At 43.4% G+C, this 18496-nt stretch overlaps 1 protein-coding gene across 2 annotated transcripts; it reads right to left on the bottom strand.

Moving 5' to 3' along the window:
• Positions 1-685: 685 nt before the first annotated feature.
• ssh2b (slingshot protein phosphatase 2b) lies at positions 686-18303 on the bottom strand. 2 transcript variants are annotated; one of them, XM_076102566.1, is made up of 16 exons: positions 18024-18303; positions 17252-17320; positions 14462-14505; positions 8213-8325; positions 8002-8066; positions 7791-7912; positions 7598-7663; positions 7407-7472; positions 7041-7235; positions 6866-6959; positions 6569-6697; positions 6144-6190; positions 5808-5954; positions 5467-5667; positions 4138-5221; positions 686-3691 (listed from the first exon to the last, which is right to left on the bottom strand). In XM_076102566.1, exons 1-16 carry the CDS (start codon positions 18084-18086, stop codon positions 2366-2368), a joined length of 3831 nt encoding a protein of 1276 aa, XP_075958681.1. In that variant the 5' UTR covers positions 18087-18303; the 3' UTR covers positions 686-2365. The 2 variants fall into 2 exon arrangements, with proteins under 2 accessions (XP_075958681.1, XP_075958682.1); XM_076102567.1 differs by lacking the exon at positions 17252-17320 and having other exon boundaries at positions 18024-18299.
• Positions 18304-18496: the final 193 nt, after the last annotated feature.

Below are 18496 nucleotides of genomic sequence, written 5' to 3'. Positions count from 1 at the left end.
CATGTACAGTATACATGTCAGCTAACAAACCCTGCTGTATACAGTACATCAGTTCTGAGTTTCCAAACTGAAATAACCTTAAACTGTTTGTTTTCCATTTTTACTCACTATTGAATCTACTTATTTGAGCTAAAAAGCATACTTCTGTATGATATTAAATGTACCACAGACTGAATAACTTTCTTCACTATGACTAGATTAGAGTTTAACATTTTTTATATATATTAAAAATTGACCAGGCAGGCTTTACCTGCAATTTTGTAGTGTATTAAAGTAAACTGTTTTCCATGAAACTACTTTCTATCAAAGAAACGGGCATTATGACAACGGACCATGTGCTCTGTGGATGATCAAGAGTAAGAGTGACGCCTTTAACATCAACTGAAAACTTACAGCCGTTTAAAGTAAGAGAGAATACTCACCTCATAGAATCCATATTAAAGTACGGATTATCTGCCTTTTATTTTATATCGTAGTAAGCTGAATATCTTTGGGTTTTGAATGGTTACTCGAACAAAAGAAGCAAGTTGAAGATGTGACCTTATGGCGTAAAGGGGAAATTGTGGACATTTTGTAGACTAAAGCAATTAAAAATTGCTAAACGCCAAATACTTAGCAAGATTGTTAAAAACGTATCTTGCAATCTTACAATACTGTAAACAGTCTCACAGCAAAACAGACTCAATAATTTCCATTATTTAATGGTCACAGTTGAAGCACAATATATAAAAGAATATTTACACTTGACAGTTTAAAATAAAACACAAGAAAATCTGGTTTTTGACAACACACACGCAAACCCAACAGCTGCTACTACCTAAGCATGCTCCCCAGAAGTAGCAACCATACATTAAAAAAAGCCACATTAAAAAGAAAACGGGAGTAAAGTGCATGTATGACAGACCTCCCAGTACAGACATCTCTGATAGACTGCCGAGAAGCTTCACTTGCCCGTCACAGGCACACTCCTAAAATTTGTACAAAATAGATAACGATTATCAAAAATAAAAATAAAAGTTACATAGTAATGTTGTGCTACACAGTCACACACTGACAAACCAGATACAAAAACATGTACAGTTCCTAGAAGGTTAACACTCACGATATAGACCTTTACATCCCAAAGAAAACAGCAGAAAACTCACAAATATACACGGGGCCTTCAACGCCCAATCCCCTAACCTACCCTTCCTCCCACACAGCAATGCATACATAAAATGTCTCGATTGAGAGGACATGAGAGAGACGAGTTTGTTTACTTCAGTTCATCAAGCTGTGAAGTTGAAATTATTTCTGACTGAGACATTCCAGGAATCCTGACGTTTACGCAGGTCAGATTTGGGTCACACTTACTGAGGTATTGAGAAGTCAAAACAAACGTTAAAAAAACATTTTTAAAAAAACAAAAAACACTCAGCATGCCTCTTCTCTTTGCATCGTGTTTCAAAAAGAATCCTGCCGCTATTTTCAGTAGATTTTTCCCGCTCTCTGCATACATCTTCCTTTCGGGTAAAACACGAATCTGTTGCGTCTGCGGTTCGACTCTGTGCATGTGTGGATGAGCTGCTGTTAGCATAATAACCCACGTTTAAAAATCGGTCTGCAGACAGCAGAAGTAACTTTAATTGGAATTATTCGCCAGTATGGTATTTCTGCCAAGTAATCAAAGTTTCTCTTTACATTTTTTTCAATTTTGAACCAAATCTGCAGGTTTGAGAAGTGTGTTTGAATGTTGGGTTGATTCATTTACCTGTGAGATTGTACCAGCTGTATGATTTTCTTGGCAGCAACCCAGCACAACCGGCAAATACTGAAGAAGCGACATTGGACGCAAAAGAAGAGGAAAACAGAGGCTACATTCCACCTAACGCCAGGTCGAACTATTCAACGAACAAACAACAAGTAAATATCAAGTTCATGATGGAGAAACCAGCGATGACGTGAAGAGAATATGTGCAGGCTCAGGCATGTTAACATTTGTAACAAGTTATTCACTTTTGATGATCGTTTTTGCTGCTTTTTGAATGACTTCTTCTGAAAGTGTTTCAAACTACTCAGCGCTTCTTCCAATTTCATTCAAATGTTTATTTTCAATTGACTGGACCCTTCATAGCCTTGTCGCTGTTCCTGCATTGAAAAGCATCTCATTTCTCGGATTTCACTGAGAGGAAAACATGTACAGAAACATATTCTTTAAGGCAAGAGGCATTGGTTTGTTTTGCTGAATGATTCCAACATTATGCACTTGATTTCCAATTCTCACAGGTGTGCATAATCCCTCTTTCTCTCTCATACACACACACACACACACACACACACACACACACACACACACACACACACAAACACACAAACACGGTGAGGGTTACATGGTGTGGTAAAGGGTACTAGCAGTTTTTTTCGTAAGCTGCCGCAGGGGGTGAGTCCTTCCATATTGCTGCCTTGTTGCCATAAGTGTGAGCCCAGACACATGCAGAGATTCTTGGTCAGAGTTCGGGAGTTCTCCTGTTTGTGGACTGGATGGTGGAGAGGCTCCCGGTGAGGTTTCTCCAGCTTCAGAAAGCCTCTTCACACCCGTCCCGAGGACTTCCGGCTGCTGGCCGGCTGAGGAAGAAGAGTTGTGGACCCGTTGCTTCTTGGACTCGTCGCTAGCTGTGTGGATCAGAGGTTCTGCCGAGGACGGAGCTACAGAGGAGCGGCTGAGCTCCCACTCACTCAGGTCCTTGGCGAGCAGCTCCAGACAGCCCAGTTTGGCCAGAGAGGCGGAGCGCTTCATCAGGGATGGAGGGGTCAGTCCAGCCTGGCGAATCCTCGCTTCCACCTCTCTGACCCTCTTCTGGAAACCGCAAACTCGATTCTGAGCGGTTCCAGCACTGAGGCCAGAAACCTGGCCCGCACACCTTCCCCTACAGGCTCCGTCCATGCTCACCTGCTGCAGGAAGGCACCCAGCTCGCACAAAGTCTCCCATGTCTCCCTCATGATGATGTCACTATGAGGTCCCTCTGTGGAGCAGTCCCAGTCTGTGCCTGACTCCAACTCTGTCACGCCCTCCAAACACAGGAAGTTCACAGAGGCAAAGGGAGACTGGGCCGAGCGGTGGAAAGAAGACGAGGTAGAGAGCAATCGAATATCAGCAGGCTTGAGTTTGTGTCCTTTTGTGCTTTTGTCATTATTTCCTAGTACACCCACATCAGCTACATCACCACTTCCCCTTTTAACTGGTCCAAACGTATTACCACCGTCCTCCTCCTGCTCTTCCTGCACAGCGCTAACTTCTGACACTTGCGGGCCAACTGATGCGTTCTGTGGATTCGACGTTGTTGCAGCATGGATGCTGGTTGGGCGCTGCTGAGAGCAGGAGGAGCTGCCGGAGAGGGACGGAGGAGATAAGGAAGGTGACGGAGTCTCATGCTCCTGTTTCATTCTTTGCTCCAGCTGTCGCGTGACGCGCCGCACGGACCCCCTCGTCCAATCGCTGCACAGACGAACAGGAGCCTCCTCCTCCTCCTCCTCTTCTTCTTCTTTGTTGTTTTTCACTTCCTCTTTAACATTCTCGGCTTCCTTCTGTGATAAAACATCTCCATCATCAATTTCCTGCCTCAACTTGCTCACTTCCTGGTCCTGGGGGCCCTGTGGCTCTGTGTGCACGGAAGGCTTCAGTCCTGTGACCTGCACAGGGATGGTCATTTCCTACAAAGACAAGAGAGATAATATAATAAGATAATTTGGTTTAAAGGCCAAACAAAACTATATCCATATATTAAAAAAAAAAAAACATTCAAGTAAAATGGATTCTGATGTTACACCAATAGATGGCGCCTTGGACTAAAGAAAACACAAGCAAGCGAACAAGACACTAATTTGAGAACAAATTTACTTGCTGTGAGCTCAATACACTTCCAAATGTCACCAAAATTCAAATGTTATCTAAGAATTATTTGGATAATCTATATTACAATGTGCATCTTACACAAGTGTAGCCATGAAAAAAGACTAAAACATCCACACACTTAACTCCAAACACCCAAAATGACACCTGAGGGACGCTCTGATGAAAATCTATGTCTCCCAAAGTTTAGAGAACAATGTAACTGTGCAGTAGTTCTGGAAAGTTTTGCTACACGCAGTAACCTTACCTTTGTTTTCTCCTCCTCCTCCTCCTCCTCCTCCTCCTCCTTCCCCTCACTAATGGAGACCTCCTGAGGCAGTGGTTGTTGTTCCTTGCCACAAGTCTTCAGCTGCGGCGACTGCTGCACTGCAGCACAGTGACTTTTACCATCTTGACTCATTTCCTTGAACTTTTCTCTGGCACTGAAAAAGTTAATGTGATCGGGGCTGTGGCTGAACAACACCTCGTTGTCGTGCGGAGTGGCACTGGGGTAGCTCGTAAAATCACTATTGGAGGGAGAATGTGCTGGTAAACCGTCCACAGACGAGCCACACATGTGCTCGTCACAGTCGTTTTTTTTGACAGGCACTGGTGCAGACAAACACTGGGGTCCAGCCTGTTGTGTGCTCGGTGTTTGTGTTGTCAAGGGCTCAGCAGACGACACTAGCGTCGGTTTCATCACAGGTAGAGAGCAGCACAACGCCTGCGGTTTGATAACCTCATCCATGCAGACTGGAGTTGGGGATGGAGCAGGGGAGAGGGGGAGGTGGTGACAGGATGGAGGCAGGTGAGGCTGGTCCACGAAAACACTTTCTGCAACAGCCGCCACGTCCGTCTTTTGAGGTTCAGGCACCACGGCGGCGGCCCTCGGATGGGGGAGAGGAAGGGAGGAGGGCTGCTCCTCAGAGTCACATAAGCCGTTGGAGAGTGGAGGAGATAGCAGAGACACAGAGCCAGCTGTGGACTCGGGACAAGGAGAGTCCAACTGGCTGAGTTGGACTTCAGCAGGATGAGAAGGGGCTTCAGGGTTTCGAGCTTTAGCATCGCCTGATCGAGCTGCCACGCCTTCAAAGGACGACGAGCTGAACTGATTGGAGTGGATGCCGGTATCAGGCTGGCTGGTGGAGTGCGTTGCTTTGCCAGTGATGGTCGAAGCTCCCAGTGAATCCAGCAGTTCTTTCACGGAGGGACCAGGCGCGCTGCTGGCCTGGTTATGGGGGTCGGAGCGACCCAGGCTGTGCGGTTGGCCGTGAGATTTAGACAGTGGCTCGTGGTGCTCAGACAGGTCGCTGTCGGAGTGAGAACGCCACAGTTTGTTGTGCCTCTGCTTGCTGTAGGAGGGTGGGAAGAAACATGAAAAAAAAACCTTATACTCTTTTCACATAACTATATACGTGCACATACATGCTTTTAATGTCATTTTATAAGGTTATAGTGCTAAATGTGTCACAAATAAAATAAAAAAGGTGCACTAATCAATATTTTTTTCTTAACAATAGATCAAAATCCTGCTGTACATGCATCAGCTACACCCTCAAATTCACATTAAATATGTTGTGTGTGTTTGTGTGGGTACCTGGCCAGCAGTATGCCCTGATACTCCTCCAGCTGTCTCATGAAAGACGGGTTAGGTTTGGTCACAGCTCGACGCTCCTTGACGTAATCAAAGGCTTTATTCAGATCCCAGCCGTGCTCCTTCATGGCGTATGCAATCACTGTGGCTGCAGAGCGACTTACGCCCATTTTACAGTGCACCAGGCACTTGCCTCCGGCTTTCCTGGAGTAGATTTGAAGAATCAATCATATCAATCAGTGTCAACAGTTCTGTACGGCATTTTGTCTTTTTTTATGTCACTGCTCTCACGAGGTGAGCCGATCTGAGAAGAAAAAGAGAAGGCGCAGCCTTCAGAAACTCACTTGGCTCTAGATATAAACTTGTAGGTGTCATTCCAATAAGCAAGCAGGTCGGTGGCCTCCTCATCGTAAACACGGATGTTGTGGTACTCAAACACACCGGGGAAGAAATTATCTATCTCCCTCGTTACATTCAGGATGTACTGGACCCTGAGTGAGAACATGAGAGGAAAGATCAGAAGAAGGCGAGAGAGATGATTGTATATGCAGCCTGTTAAGAAAACAAAACATTTAATCTAATTCTAACAAAATGATTGCTCGGGTCTTATCATATAATACTTTGTCTTTATTGACTTCAGTACAGCTTGTGTTGTTGTTTTTGCCCCCCCCCCCCCTTACCCGCTCTTCTGCAACTCCTCCAAATTGGATGCATTCCACTCAGATCCCTTTAGGAAACAAAAGCAATATTCAGACTAGTTCAGAGCCTCCCAGTGATTTTTTCATAATGCTTAAATCCTGTTGCAAAGCATGCCAGACATCCAATGTGCACTCCAAACCAAACAGGAACCTCAAGTTCCTCGAAATTTGAATTACGAAAGACAATCTCATATTTTGCCAAGTTCCCCACACACGGATTAACCCTGTGCATACAATTTAAAATTTAAAAAGAACTGAGAGACTTTCAATAGTTAAGTGTTCTTATCAAATTGATTTGTGATCCAGCTTCTCTGGGACTTTTTCATCCCGTGGACTTCAATGTAATGAGACCATCACTGTTGCCAGATGCAGCAGTGGTACTCTAGAGGTGTTTTGAGGTCACCTACCAAGAAGACGTGATCAAAGATCTCCGTAGGACTGTCCATCTGGCCCAGAATGATAATCATCTCATTGTCAATGAACTCCTTGAACTCTCGCAGGTTGCACGTCATGTGCATTTCCAGCTCTGTTCGAATCTACGGAACACAGGCACCAGAAAATCTTAAAACAGCAAATCTAAACCTAAAACGAAGATATTACATTTTATTTTAAGATAAATACTGGTGACTAAAATAAAAATGTCCCTTTAAAAAAAAAATCCGTTTGAAGCATCTTCAAATCCAACATCTGGAGCACCGACTCACCTCTTTGCAGGTGACATTCTCAAGATCTTTCTGCATCATAATCTCCCTCAGACTGGTTTTGACCCGACGCTCTGTCAGCTCTCTCTCTGTAGGTCTGCACAAACAATAAATCAATTCTAACTCAAGGGAGGAAATAAAAAGTGAAAAATACATGCCACGTGATCTCGATACTTACGCATCAGAGAAGAGCACGGGCGAATCGGCGCGGTGCGACTGCACGTCCTGCATGGCGTTCCACTCGTTGATGCGCACCTGGTCGGAGCAGACCCTGCTTTGATAGTAGCAGACCCAGGTGAGGAACAAGCTGCCTGGGAAGTAGTTGTGACAACGAGCCACGTCGCATGCTTTATGGAGCGACTGGAGGGCCGACCTGCGAGTAAGACATTGAGAGTGAAAAATGACATTGAGAGACGGCAGATGAAGGGGAGAGTCAAGTAAATGCCAGGGACACGCTTTAGAGACTGAGATGAACGCTTGCAAACAATAAAATGGCAGATATGGATATCGGTTTCTACAGAGTGATTAATGCAGTGTGACTCACCACATGGCCTGCACAGAAACCGGCTTGAATACATGCACTTTGTTATCAGTTGACACACTGAAACCCCTGGGAGCAAGAAGAGAGGGGAACACCAGAGGAGAACAAATAAAAAGACACAGTCAGCCATCTTAGCATCCTGGTGTTCAGTGTGTGTTCGCTCTGTGATTAAAACATGCTGGATATTTTCTTACCCATCTCCGTCCAGATGTATCAACGTGTCGCTCCATAAGGGCAAAACCATCCCTACAGAACAGGAGCTGGGAGGAGAAAAAAAAACTCCATGTTACAACTTTATGCAGAGTATCAAACAGGCAGGTACATATATATATATATATAAATATATATATATATATATATATATATTCATGTATGTTTCTGTCTCACCTGTCTACAGGACTGAAATCCATTCCCAGCACCACGCTCTCCTCCGTGTCTTGGCGACCGTTGGTTGAGACCACCACCATGTAGCGAGTGATCGGAGTGTGTACGCTCTCCAAACGAACCGCCTGCAGCAGGAAAAACACAGCTGATGTCTGAGCAGCTGATTGGCAACCTTAAGACTGAATGTTGTGTCCGCGCTGAAGTGTGTACCCACCAGTTTGATGTTGTCCTCTGGTCTGAGGAGAGTGAACATTGTTTGTAGATGCTGCTGGATGTCTCCTGGTAAGATAGGAGTAATTGAACACATCTTTGATCAGAGTCTAAATCTGCAGCCATGCATAAATAACAGCTGCTTTTTATTTAACCAACAGCACTATCAACAGTCGAACAGTCGATTGTTCTTGAGTAAGACCTTTTTAGCTCACCTGCATGTTTGCTTCGCAGCTGTGAGAAGCGAGAGACAGACGAGGGAGAGGAGCCATTTCCTCGAGGTAAGAAGAGAGCAGCTCCTTTAACTGTCAGGAAACTTTCACTGATGCTGGACAGATAGAGAGAGGAAAAACAAAATCAGTGATAGACACCCATACGTAGTAATAAGACTCATCCTGGAAATTACTTTTTATTATTTTTACAGGTAAGTTTACCCAACAATCAAACACTACTGGCTCCAGCTTAAGAAGAGATGAGTTTTTGTGCAAATGTATAGTTTGTAGAACTGAAGTAATCAGTGGAATAATTAGTTCAACAGAAATATAATCAGCAGTGCTGGTGTTGTTGGGATGATGTCTCTTTATTCCCCAACGTAATAAAGCAGAAGCTTTTGTTCCTCATCATGAAAACATCTGCTGAATATTGAGTGACCCTTTGTCTAAAGGTTAAATGTTTTTCAATAATAGTGATTTAATCTAAATCTAATCTAATCTTTTCTTTTCTTAGAAAACACACATTACACCCCCTACACACACACACACACACACACACACACACACACACACACACACACACACACACACACACACACACACACACACACACACACACACACACACACACACACACACACACACACACACACACACACACACACACACACACACACACACACACACAATACATACACAACAACAATGGGAGAAATAAAGTGCCTTTATGAGTTGAAGACACTTCACTGAGTAGTTTACTACACACTGCAGCTGGTTCCAATAACATACTGGCTTACCTGGACATGTTCATAAAATGTCAGAAGGTACAACACACAAAGACACTGAGTCACAGTGAAAAAGAACTAACAAACTGGTCACCCATTTAACTATCAAGTTCATTTTTCACATGAACCAGCAGACATACCTGCAGTTGTTATCTTTGTGCTCTACAGGCAATTACAAACTGGCTGTCTGAGCCTTTAGTACTTTATGGCACATAACTAAACAAATATACCTGGCATGAAATTGGCATTTCTGGCTGAGTTACTTGAAGCTACTGCTCTCTAAACAAAGAATCATTGAAACGGACTAAAACTAACCGATGCAAACCTTTGATTTCTTTTTTTTAAATCACAGCTGAAATCATAGCAAACAACGATACATCCAAAGTTCGACAAAGTGTTTTCTCGCCTTGGCATTAAGCTGACATCCTTGTGTTATGAAACAATGGAGTGAATGCACCACTAACACCAGTAATACTGTCCATACATACTGATGGCCAACGATAAATATAGGCCAAGGAAGGACTATAAGAAACAGGAAGTCCTATTATGTCACCTTCTGCTGTGAAGACAGAGGGGGAGAAGGGCAGCAGTAATTAAGAAAGTGATAATTAGGCAATCCGTGACTTCAGAACAGCAGCTTTAAAAAAGTTTAAAACATTTAGTTAGTTAGGTATTTGTGACATCTACATATTGGATGTTACAATTTTTTCTGAACAGTCACAGCCCACATATTACTCACATTAAAAAAAAGGTTCTACCATTTGTGAAAAAAAAAAAGAAAAATCACAGAGAACTGGATCTGAGGCACATAGCATGCTAGTAAGCATAATTGTCTCCCAGAGATACTTTTACATTTTCAAGTGCAAAAAGCCTCGACGTCCTCCTCAGGACAACAGGGGATTGCGTGCCGTCAGTCCCTTCAGGACAGAGGCTGACAATTGAGTTTGCTCTCTGTCACCAAGTATAAATCCACTCACAGTGGTACTAGACAGAGGTCTTCTACCACTAAACTATGGCTTGACTCGGTTGATCAAACCCACACAAACAGAAAGTAAATGCCAGGGTTCATTCTCTAGAGACACTCGGCTGGCATATCAATCACATCCTCTGATGCATGAACAATCTGTACACAGTGTGCCTTTCCTGCTGTGGCCCCTCAAGATGCATTTTAGTCACATCCAAAAAAATGCATGCGAGCAGATGAGAGTACATCTGGCAGACATGCACATGGAGCAGAAGGGAAGGAAACCTCTTCCTGCAGCCACCGACTCTGCTGCTGATGTGCCGTCACATCCTTCCCTTTAAGTCATCGTGGGGGGAAAACCACATGCCTTTGTCATTCCAGATCACTGGAACCAAATATTGTAAAGCACGGTAATTGAGAATATGAACCGTGCCCATAGAGACTATGTCAGGACGGAATATAAGGAGACTGTTTAAGTAAGCTTCAGCTGGCTTCATTGGGCATCTCACTGATGATAATACAGTAGCCTCAAGACTGCAATTCTTAGTTAATTATTTGTACACAGAGAGCCTGCGTCTCTGGGTACAGTTTAAACTTACAGCTGATAAATTTCCCCCTGAGAGATCACGGAGTTCTCGGTGAAATAAGGTCTCATCTCAACCACGCTGCAGAAGCATCCGGCTGATGAGCTCCGTGGTGCGGTCACAACACCGGGAGGCATCGCTGCTCTGGTGGCGGGGGCAGGTCGCACAGCAGCGCGCTGTAGTGGAGGACGTCACTCCGCACTTAATAGTGAAAACGCAGAAGCTCTGGTGAAGTCCCACTTTGATATTTTGCTTTTGGTGGACATTCAGGATTTAGGGAAATATCCGATAAACACGATAAAGCGCGGTATTATAAAATTCAGAAGCGGCAAAAATAGACATGATTAGCACATGTCGTAGCAGGACAGGTGTCTCTACATCTGCTCAGTGTGATAGTGTTATGTCTGCAGCAGGCTGCAGTAGAAAAAAAAAAAAAGAAAAAACTCCAGTGGGAGGGGAAGACACACTCGTGGTCCAATCGGTGAAAACAGCATTTATTGTGAATGTAAATGTGGATCGGTTGTTGCCGTCTTGGTGCCGACTACAGAGCCTTCGTGTTATTATTTCATTACTTTCATAAAGTATAAGTCCAACGCAACCCTCGGCTCCACAAGATAAACCAAAAGCTGTCTGTATGTAGGCTAACTGTTTAGTTTAGTCTGCCACGTTTCTTAAAATTTGGCAAATCCTGAGAAAAGGCAGCCCCTCCTCCCTCTACCAGCAGGCAGTGATTTACATCATCGGATGGAGTTCAGTTTGGTGAACAACTACACAACATCACATGCTTTTTCCTATCAAGACGTTGTCTGTCTCTGTCTGGAGAGGGTCTTCTTAGTATAGGAGAGTGTAATTTTTGTCAATAACTGACAATTTTGTATCTTCTCATGACTACAGCAGCATCAGAAACCAAGTAACTTGGTAGCAAGTAGCTTTAATTACGCCCCACAAACACAGGGGCATCCTCTGGAGAGTTTGGGCCACACACTGACCACACATTGTGGCGAAGTTGTGTAACCTACTCTAGGTCTGTAGCCTTTATGGAAACTTCTCACCAGAGTAGGAGACACCCGACACCTAAATGTGCTGTTGCTTCCAGCAACAGAACAACAACAACAGCAATGGAAAAAGGATTGAGAAATCAAAGAAAGAGACACCAGGGGACCTGATTTACTCCATGATGTTACAGGCCCTCAACAGTCTCAGTGGTTCAACTTATCAAAGTATGTATTATAAATGTTGTAACAATACCATCATTAAAGGAGACAAGAAATATGCAGCAGAAGGTCAAGAGTTCAGTGTAGGCGTAATCACGGCTAAAGATACACTAATTAAACTTAATCTCATGAGATACTCATCAATGACTGATATATGCTGCTTAATCTGACTGTTACCCAATCAACACCGCCGCTTCCTGTTCAACTCTCTGTGCTCGGCCTTCCTTTTCTCGTCATGAGTTTCCTCCTCTGACTGACTTTCTTCCTTTGCACATTGACCCCCACTAATCCCTTCCATCTCTTTATCCTCTTTCTTTCGTTGGTCTTATCCATTAAGGAAATATCTGTTACAACTGTTGTAAGCGTCTAGCTAGGACCAGTCCTGGGTCATAGTCCTGTTCTCCAATCCCATCCATGGACTCTTAACAACCTACATGCTTATGTTTGTGGTGTTGGACCCATCTCTCAAATTCCAACTTACTGTTCTTTCATTCGACTGCTGAAATGTACACCGTCCAATGACAAGCAGTGAAGGCTTGTGTGGTTGTTACGTACATGCAGGCGGACACCGAGCACTCGTCTGTTACTCTCGTGTCTCCATGTATACAAACAGACAGGCAGTCACCTTAGTGATTACAACATCACATATATAATACAGTACACAACTTTGCTTCAATACACACACACACACACACACGAGTGATTAGCAGCTCTCCTATAAACAGTTGAGTCTTGTATGAATTATGCACAGACAGGAAGTCAGTCTGATTATTTACAGTCGAATCAATCTGCCAGAAAACATACATTAGATGACTTTTAGAGGCACACAAATGACTTTTAGAGGCACACAAACTAAACAGTAAGGCACATGGGAATGATTAATGCTTGCACCATTATTGCATCTGAAACAATGTGGATTATAAAAAGACAAGAAATAAGCCGCATCATAATAAATTCCTCTCTGTACTTCCACCACTGACGTTGCTGCTTTAGCTGATGTCACCGACTTTAATCAGCAGCGCTGCAGCCTTGCTTATGCAGACAAACACACTGCATCACTAAAGCCTCATTACAGTCTGAATGTTACTCCCCGTGTCAAAGATGAGCTCTGCAGCAGCTGCTGGCTTCTAAGGCACGACACAAACACAGACGACGTCATCATACGGGAACATTAAGTCAGTGTTTCAGTGGGCAGGCTCACTTATATTGAATGATTTTTTTTGTCTCTTTGCCAAAACACCTCAGCCCATGTGAATACATTACAGCTTGGACTGAATTAAGACAGTAACATGTACAATACTTTGTGTTAGTTGTTCACAATTGCTCAACAAAAAAATATGTGACTATTTTATTAGACACGACACAAGTGCTGGCCCTAGACTAACTGTTAAACTAACAAAAACTGAAATGAAAGTGTCCCACTCGAGAAGGAGTGAGCCACTACCCAGAGCAATACAAATGAACCAATCTTAACATCCAACAACACTCCACCATTCAGATGTCAAACTAATTCCAATATCTCCTGGCCTCTGCAGCCCGGTATAACACCGCTATCCTGAAGTCAAGACAAGGCCCAGCTCCTAACTTGATATTTATACATTGATATTTGCTCATTTGAAACATTTAATGGCATGTTCATACAAGTAAAGAGGTCGTGGCGTTGCATATTCCATAAAGGACCCCTGCTTTTACAGTCCATGATTGAAAACAATACATTTAGCTGAATGTGTATGTCTGTATGAAAGGGCAGCATCAATGGTCAAATAGTCTTAGAACTTCAAAACAAGAAATTTAAAAACAATATTAGTTGACAAAATTCCGTAAATGACATCTGCGCCCATACCTATCTGTGTTCAAACACACACAAACACACAGCCTCACTGTGTGAATATAGATTTCACTCCCAGCTGCACAAATAGAGAAAGCCCTCTCAGTATGATGGCAGAGAGCTCCAATGACCAGACAGACACAGAGGCGCTCTGACTTTGGGAGGGGCTACCGATCTGCCCCTGGATCCCTTGACCCACATACACAGACCTGACTCACATGGGGCCCACTGCCCTCTATTGGACAGCTAGCGAACCGCAGTTAATCGTCTTTAAACGCGAGAGCATTTCAAGATTCCATCCGTTATTAAAAGGGCCAAACAAAACAAAGCTGGAAGAGTGTCACTGAAACTTAAGTTCACGGGTATCATGTGTGTCTAGAACAAATAAACGCCGTAGGCGGTTGAAGGAAATTGCTGATTGCTGGTGGACTAACAAAACAGTTGCAAATGCATTTGAGTGAAACAGGATAAACCAGATTCCGACTTCAGTACAATGCCAGAGGCAACGAGGGACAGAAGCCGATTGTAAGACCACAATAGCACAGCAGCTCAATGTATCAGGACGGGAAGGAAGTTCTGCAGGGTCAGACATATTTAGTGATTCATCATCAAGTGCTTCTTCACGTAAAGTCCATTTCCTCCGCCTTTGGTCCAGGTCAGAGGTCAGGGGCAGCAACATAACAGGTCCTCTGTTCAGACACTTCAGTAGACGCTCATTGTCTTATTAACCACTCGCCTGGCACTACAACGTCACCGTTATCCAAACTCCTGGTTTATAATAAATCTCACCGCACATCCTTTTTGTGGGGAAACTGGAAAAAGGTTTAGTTTTTTTTTTTTTTTTTTGCACCGAGGTGACATAAGGGACGTGTCTTACCTCCTCGGCTGAGAGCGGCGGTCATCCTCCCCACTACCGGACTCCTAAAGAGAGAAAATGACGTTCACTTCATTGTGTAGCACTCTATTTACATAACACAACACACAAGCTCTTATCAGCAACGTGCAAACATTTCTCTTACAACTTATTTTAAAATAGCAGTAGATAGGTTAGGTGTGTATTTACATACTAGCAAGCACAAATACAGACACAAACACATTAAAAGTGCAAGTAGCATCCAACACAATATTCAGTATACGGTCTGAGCAAAGAGCAAGAGTGCAGAGAGACGGGAGGGAAAGAAGAGTTCAGCTTTAACTCAATCTGTTCACTCTCCAGGAAAATGACCTCAGCCTGTTTTTAAGGTGTGGCCGGTCAGAGAATAACATATTCACATACAAAAACAAGTGGCGAAGAGAGAATAAGAGACAAATCCAAATCACACTGTGAAATATGTAACTTTGCTAAATGAGCGGGCGAAGGATTAGTGGCGGATTAACACCTGGCACTTAACAAGTCTTATCTTGTTTACAACATTACAAAAACATTAGCAGCTTAATAAAAGAAAGAAGTGGATTACAGGTTGATGAGCACAGACAAAAACTTGCACTTGCAGGGCTGCTGGTCAATTTCATTTCCAGTATGAGTGTAACATGGTATAGAATGGTCAAGTTATTGTTGAAGCAAAGTAGGAAAGGCTCTACCAGAATGTACTGCCGGATCTTGTGACTGTGTTGCATAAGCACTCTCAGCCACATTATTCAAAGCAGGTTTCCATTGAGGGCTCTCTGACTCATTACATTACATTACAGTCATTTAGCAGACGCTTTTATCCAAAGCGACTTACAATTCAGAGGCTATCACATTTCTACACCGTAGGCACAACTACGGGAGCAATTTTGGGGTTAAGTGTCTTGCTCAAGGACACATCGGAGCCGGGGATTGAACCGCCAACCCTCTGATTGAAAGACGGCCCTGCTATCCACTTAGCCACAGTCGCCCTCAAAAGCACAAGAGATACTTAAAACAGATCTTGTGGATTGTTGAACACCTCATGTAAAGTATGCGACTCTGGAGACAATGTGTCCAAAAGATTTCCATTCAGAATCTTGATTGTACATCATTATGTGAGGCAACCCTACATCATAGTGGAGTTTATATTTTAGTTTCTATTTCAGTTCACTAGATGGGAAAGGGTTTTAGCGGTTGTGCCCTACATCAACCAAACTTTGTTTAGCTGGCAAAACACACTGAGATTTTACATATATGAAAATGTGCGAGGATTTTCCCCAAAGCTTATGGAAATGTGTAGCCTGAATGTGAAAGCTGGGCCGGGATCTTCACAACAGGAGACAAGTCTGTGCTGCACTGGGAGTCACAAGTTACAGCATCTAGAGTCACCGGGTTAAAACTAGTAAAGCCCCCCCCCCCCCCCCCCCCCTCAAGGCAAAATATGTAGTACACAGTGTGTGTTTTCTACAAACACCCTTATTATGAAGCAGACACACACCAGTGAGGCTGAACAGGTTTAACATATGGTTCAAGGAAAAACAGCTAGTTTGCATCTCAGAGAGACCTCACACACACACACACACACACACACCACGGCAATACACCGGAAACCAGACATGTCTGTGCGATGCGTTATCACTGTATGTGTGTGTGCGGGTTGCAACTTGAAAGCATATTTCCACAAGAAAATGCTTCACATCCTTCACCGGTCTGCCTCACCTTGCTAAATTACACATACGCATCTTCTTCTTCCTCTACTTTTACAGCTCGTTGTGATGAGAGACGTCCTGGCTCACATCTCTAACATGCACGATCAGTCAAAAGGAGAAGCTATCGTGAACACTGAGTTACTTAGATTCTGTACTCCTTTATACTGATGTTGACAATCTAAAAATGCTTGTTTCATCTACTGTTGTATATATTTTGAGTCGCTCTTGATAATAGAACAAATAACCTAAAATGTGTGTGTACAAAGCAAGACAGTTATCATTATGCTTACTCACAGAACCTGTTTTGATGAGAATACAAAAAGGTGTGAAGGACGGGGTCCCTTTCAGGGCCACATAACTCAGAGCTTTTTATTGACTGACATTCTTGGTTCAAAAAAAATTACTTGACTGCAGTTTTTGTGACAGCGGGGGTGTAGAAAGTACATTTGAACACAGTTATTTTAATAGCTAGTAAGGAAACAGACAAAACAGTTCTGGTTTTACTGTAGGGTTGGGCAATAATATGCTAATACACACTGTTAAGCAAGATAAAGTCATCAGAAATTAAAGATTATATTCCATGGAAGCTATCTCTTCGGTGTTTTGGTAACTTGCAAATCAATGAGGAAGACTGCTTAACGACAACATTAGACTTTTATTGGATTTCTTAACTTGATTTGTCACGTATTTAATTAAAAAACAGACACTGCAGTCTGGTCATCTCATTCCAAATACACCTATATCAATGTCACAATATACAATTATACATATAGATTAGACCTTAATACTGGCTTTAATCCATATCGGCCACTCTTCTGGTCTATGTCTTACTGGTAATATACCCATATAGAAGTTACAAACAGTAACGCTGTCTAGTTAACCAGCTATGGGAAGTAAAGCAGATCATTTCTCACATAATGTCACAATGACTGAATCACTCTGAAGAACATAAGGACTGGCGCAGACACGTCAACAACACACGCAGCAGAACTGACACAGGAAGTGTGTAAAGTTGTGTGAAACAGACAAGAGAACACCGCTTGAATGGGAAACAGAGAGTGCTACTTCCTGATTGTCTGGTGGGATTCCTTCTGTAGAAACAAGACGAGCAAAGAGAACCGAAAAAACACCTGCTCCTCTGCTTTGAAAGGGCACACACACACACACACACACACACACAGGCAGAGAAAACGTGCAGAAAAGGACTGATAGTCTGGGGAGGACACAGACAGAGAGACAACACACAACAACAGTTCAAGAGTAAATACCCGCATTTATGCAGGTCACAAGGCGCTTATTACGAGCGGAAGTGCATGACATATTTCTCGGTAGATAGCTAAACTAAAGCTCCATTTACGCTAGTTAGCTAGCAGTATAATTTGCTGTTAACTCCACCAGCCTATCGATGAACGTCGGTATTTTCTCCTTTATTGGACGGTAACGTTAGTAGCTGACGTTACCGGCCACTCGGACCTTTGAACTGGCGGAAATGTGCACACGAGAACCATGTCAACACTAGAATAGAAACACTAACAGAAGGCTGTGCTTTCTTATCGAGATAACGTTACTAAAGGCACTGTCTTGTCAAACTGCAGTAAAAAAAAAAAAAAAAAACATTCCCGAGCAGGTTAATTTAGCAGCGAGTAACAATACTGATAATGATGAGCGGCTATATGTCACGCATGCGCAGGAGTACAAAGGCAAGGCACTTATGATAGTCGGCAGCCGACGAAAAGACAGCGGAAATGGAGCCTAAAAAGCACCTTCGACAGCTAAAGACATCTGTGTTTGGTAGTGGTGTCAGCGGTAACGGAGGAGGGTTAAATAAAGGCGACTCTCACCGAAACGCAGGGGCTGGAGCTGGTGCTGGGGGTCGGTGAGCGCTGCACGGTAACCAGCGCCATTCAGCGACCGGGAAGCGGACATCAGAGATGAAGCGACAGCGGCGAGACGAGCATAATGTATTTGAGACCCGGGGTTGTTGGTCTACTCTCGTTTAGCTCGCCCCTTCTCTCTCTGACTGACCGTAGACTATTTGACTACTCCCCGGCTCTTTCCTCAGTTGGCGCCACCTGCGCATGCGCAACTGTCCATAGCTTGTCCGTCTCGATTAACCCAATGTGTGCTGGACGTAAACAAAGAAGCCAGAGTAGTGTCTCTCAGTCAAACAAAAAGCCTGCTGCAGCTACTGGTTTAGTGGTGAATTATGGTAAAAGATGAGTAAATATCGACCTCCATTGTCAGGCAATCAACCAACAACAATTACTTTCAGATAAGGTATATTTTAAAGGTGTACTCTAGAAATTTATATTGT

The sequence above is a fragment of the Anarhichas minor genome, unplaced genomic scaffold, assembly GCF_050575085.1.
Source record: "Anarhichas minor isolate MPS153535 unplaced genomic scaffold, ASM5057508v1 ptg000027l, whole genome shotgun sequence".
Taxonomy (NCBI): Eukaryota; Metazoa; Chordata; class Actinopteri; order Perciformes; family Anarhichadidae; genus Anarhichas; species Anarhichas minor.
The sequence above is the reverse complement of the archived record's forward strand: the minus strand, read 5'-3'. Positions and strand labels throughout refer to the sequence as shown.

What these genes read in the sequence shown, in the direction of transcription:
- ssh2b (XM_076102566.1), bottom strand. Translation starts at nt 18,086, where the DNA reads ATGGCGCTGGTTACCGTGCAGCGCTCACCGACCCCCAGCACCAGCTCC. An exon ending in GCTGCGAAGCAAACATGCAG is followed by an intron (nt 8,067 to 8,212) that starts GTGAGCTAAAAA and finishes CTATCTTACCAG; the next exon opens with GAGACATCCAGCAGCATCTA. An exon ending in CCCGTGCTCTTCTCTGATGC is followed by an intron (nt 6,960 to 7,040) that starts GTAAGTATCGAG and finishes TTGTTTGTGCAG; the next exon opens with ACCTACAGAGAGAGAGCTGA.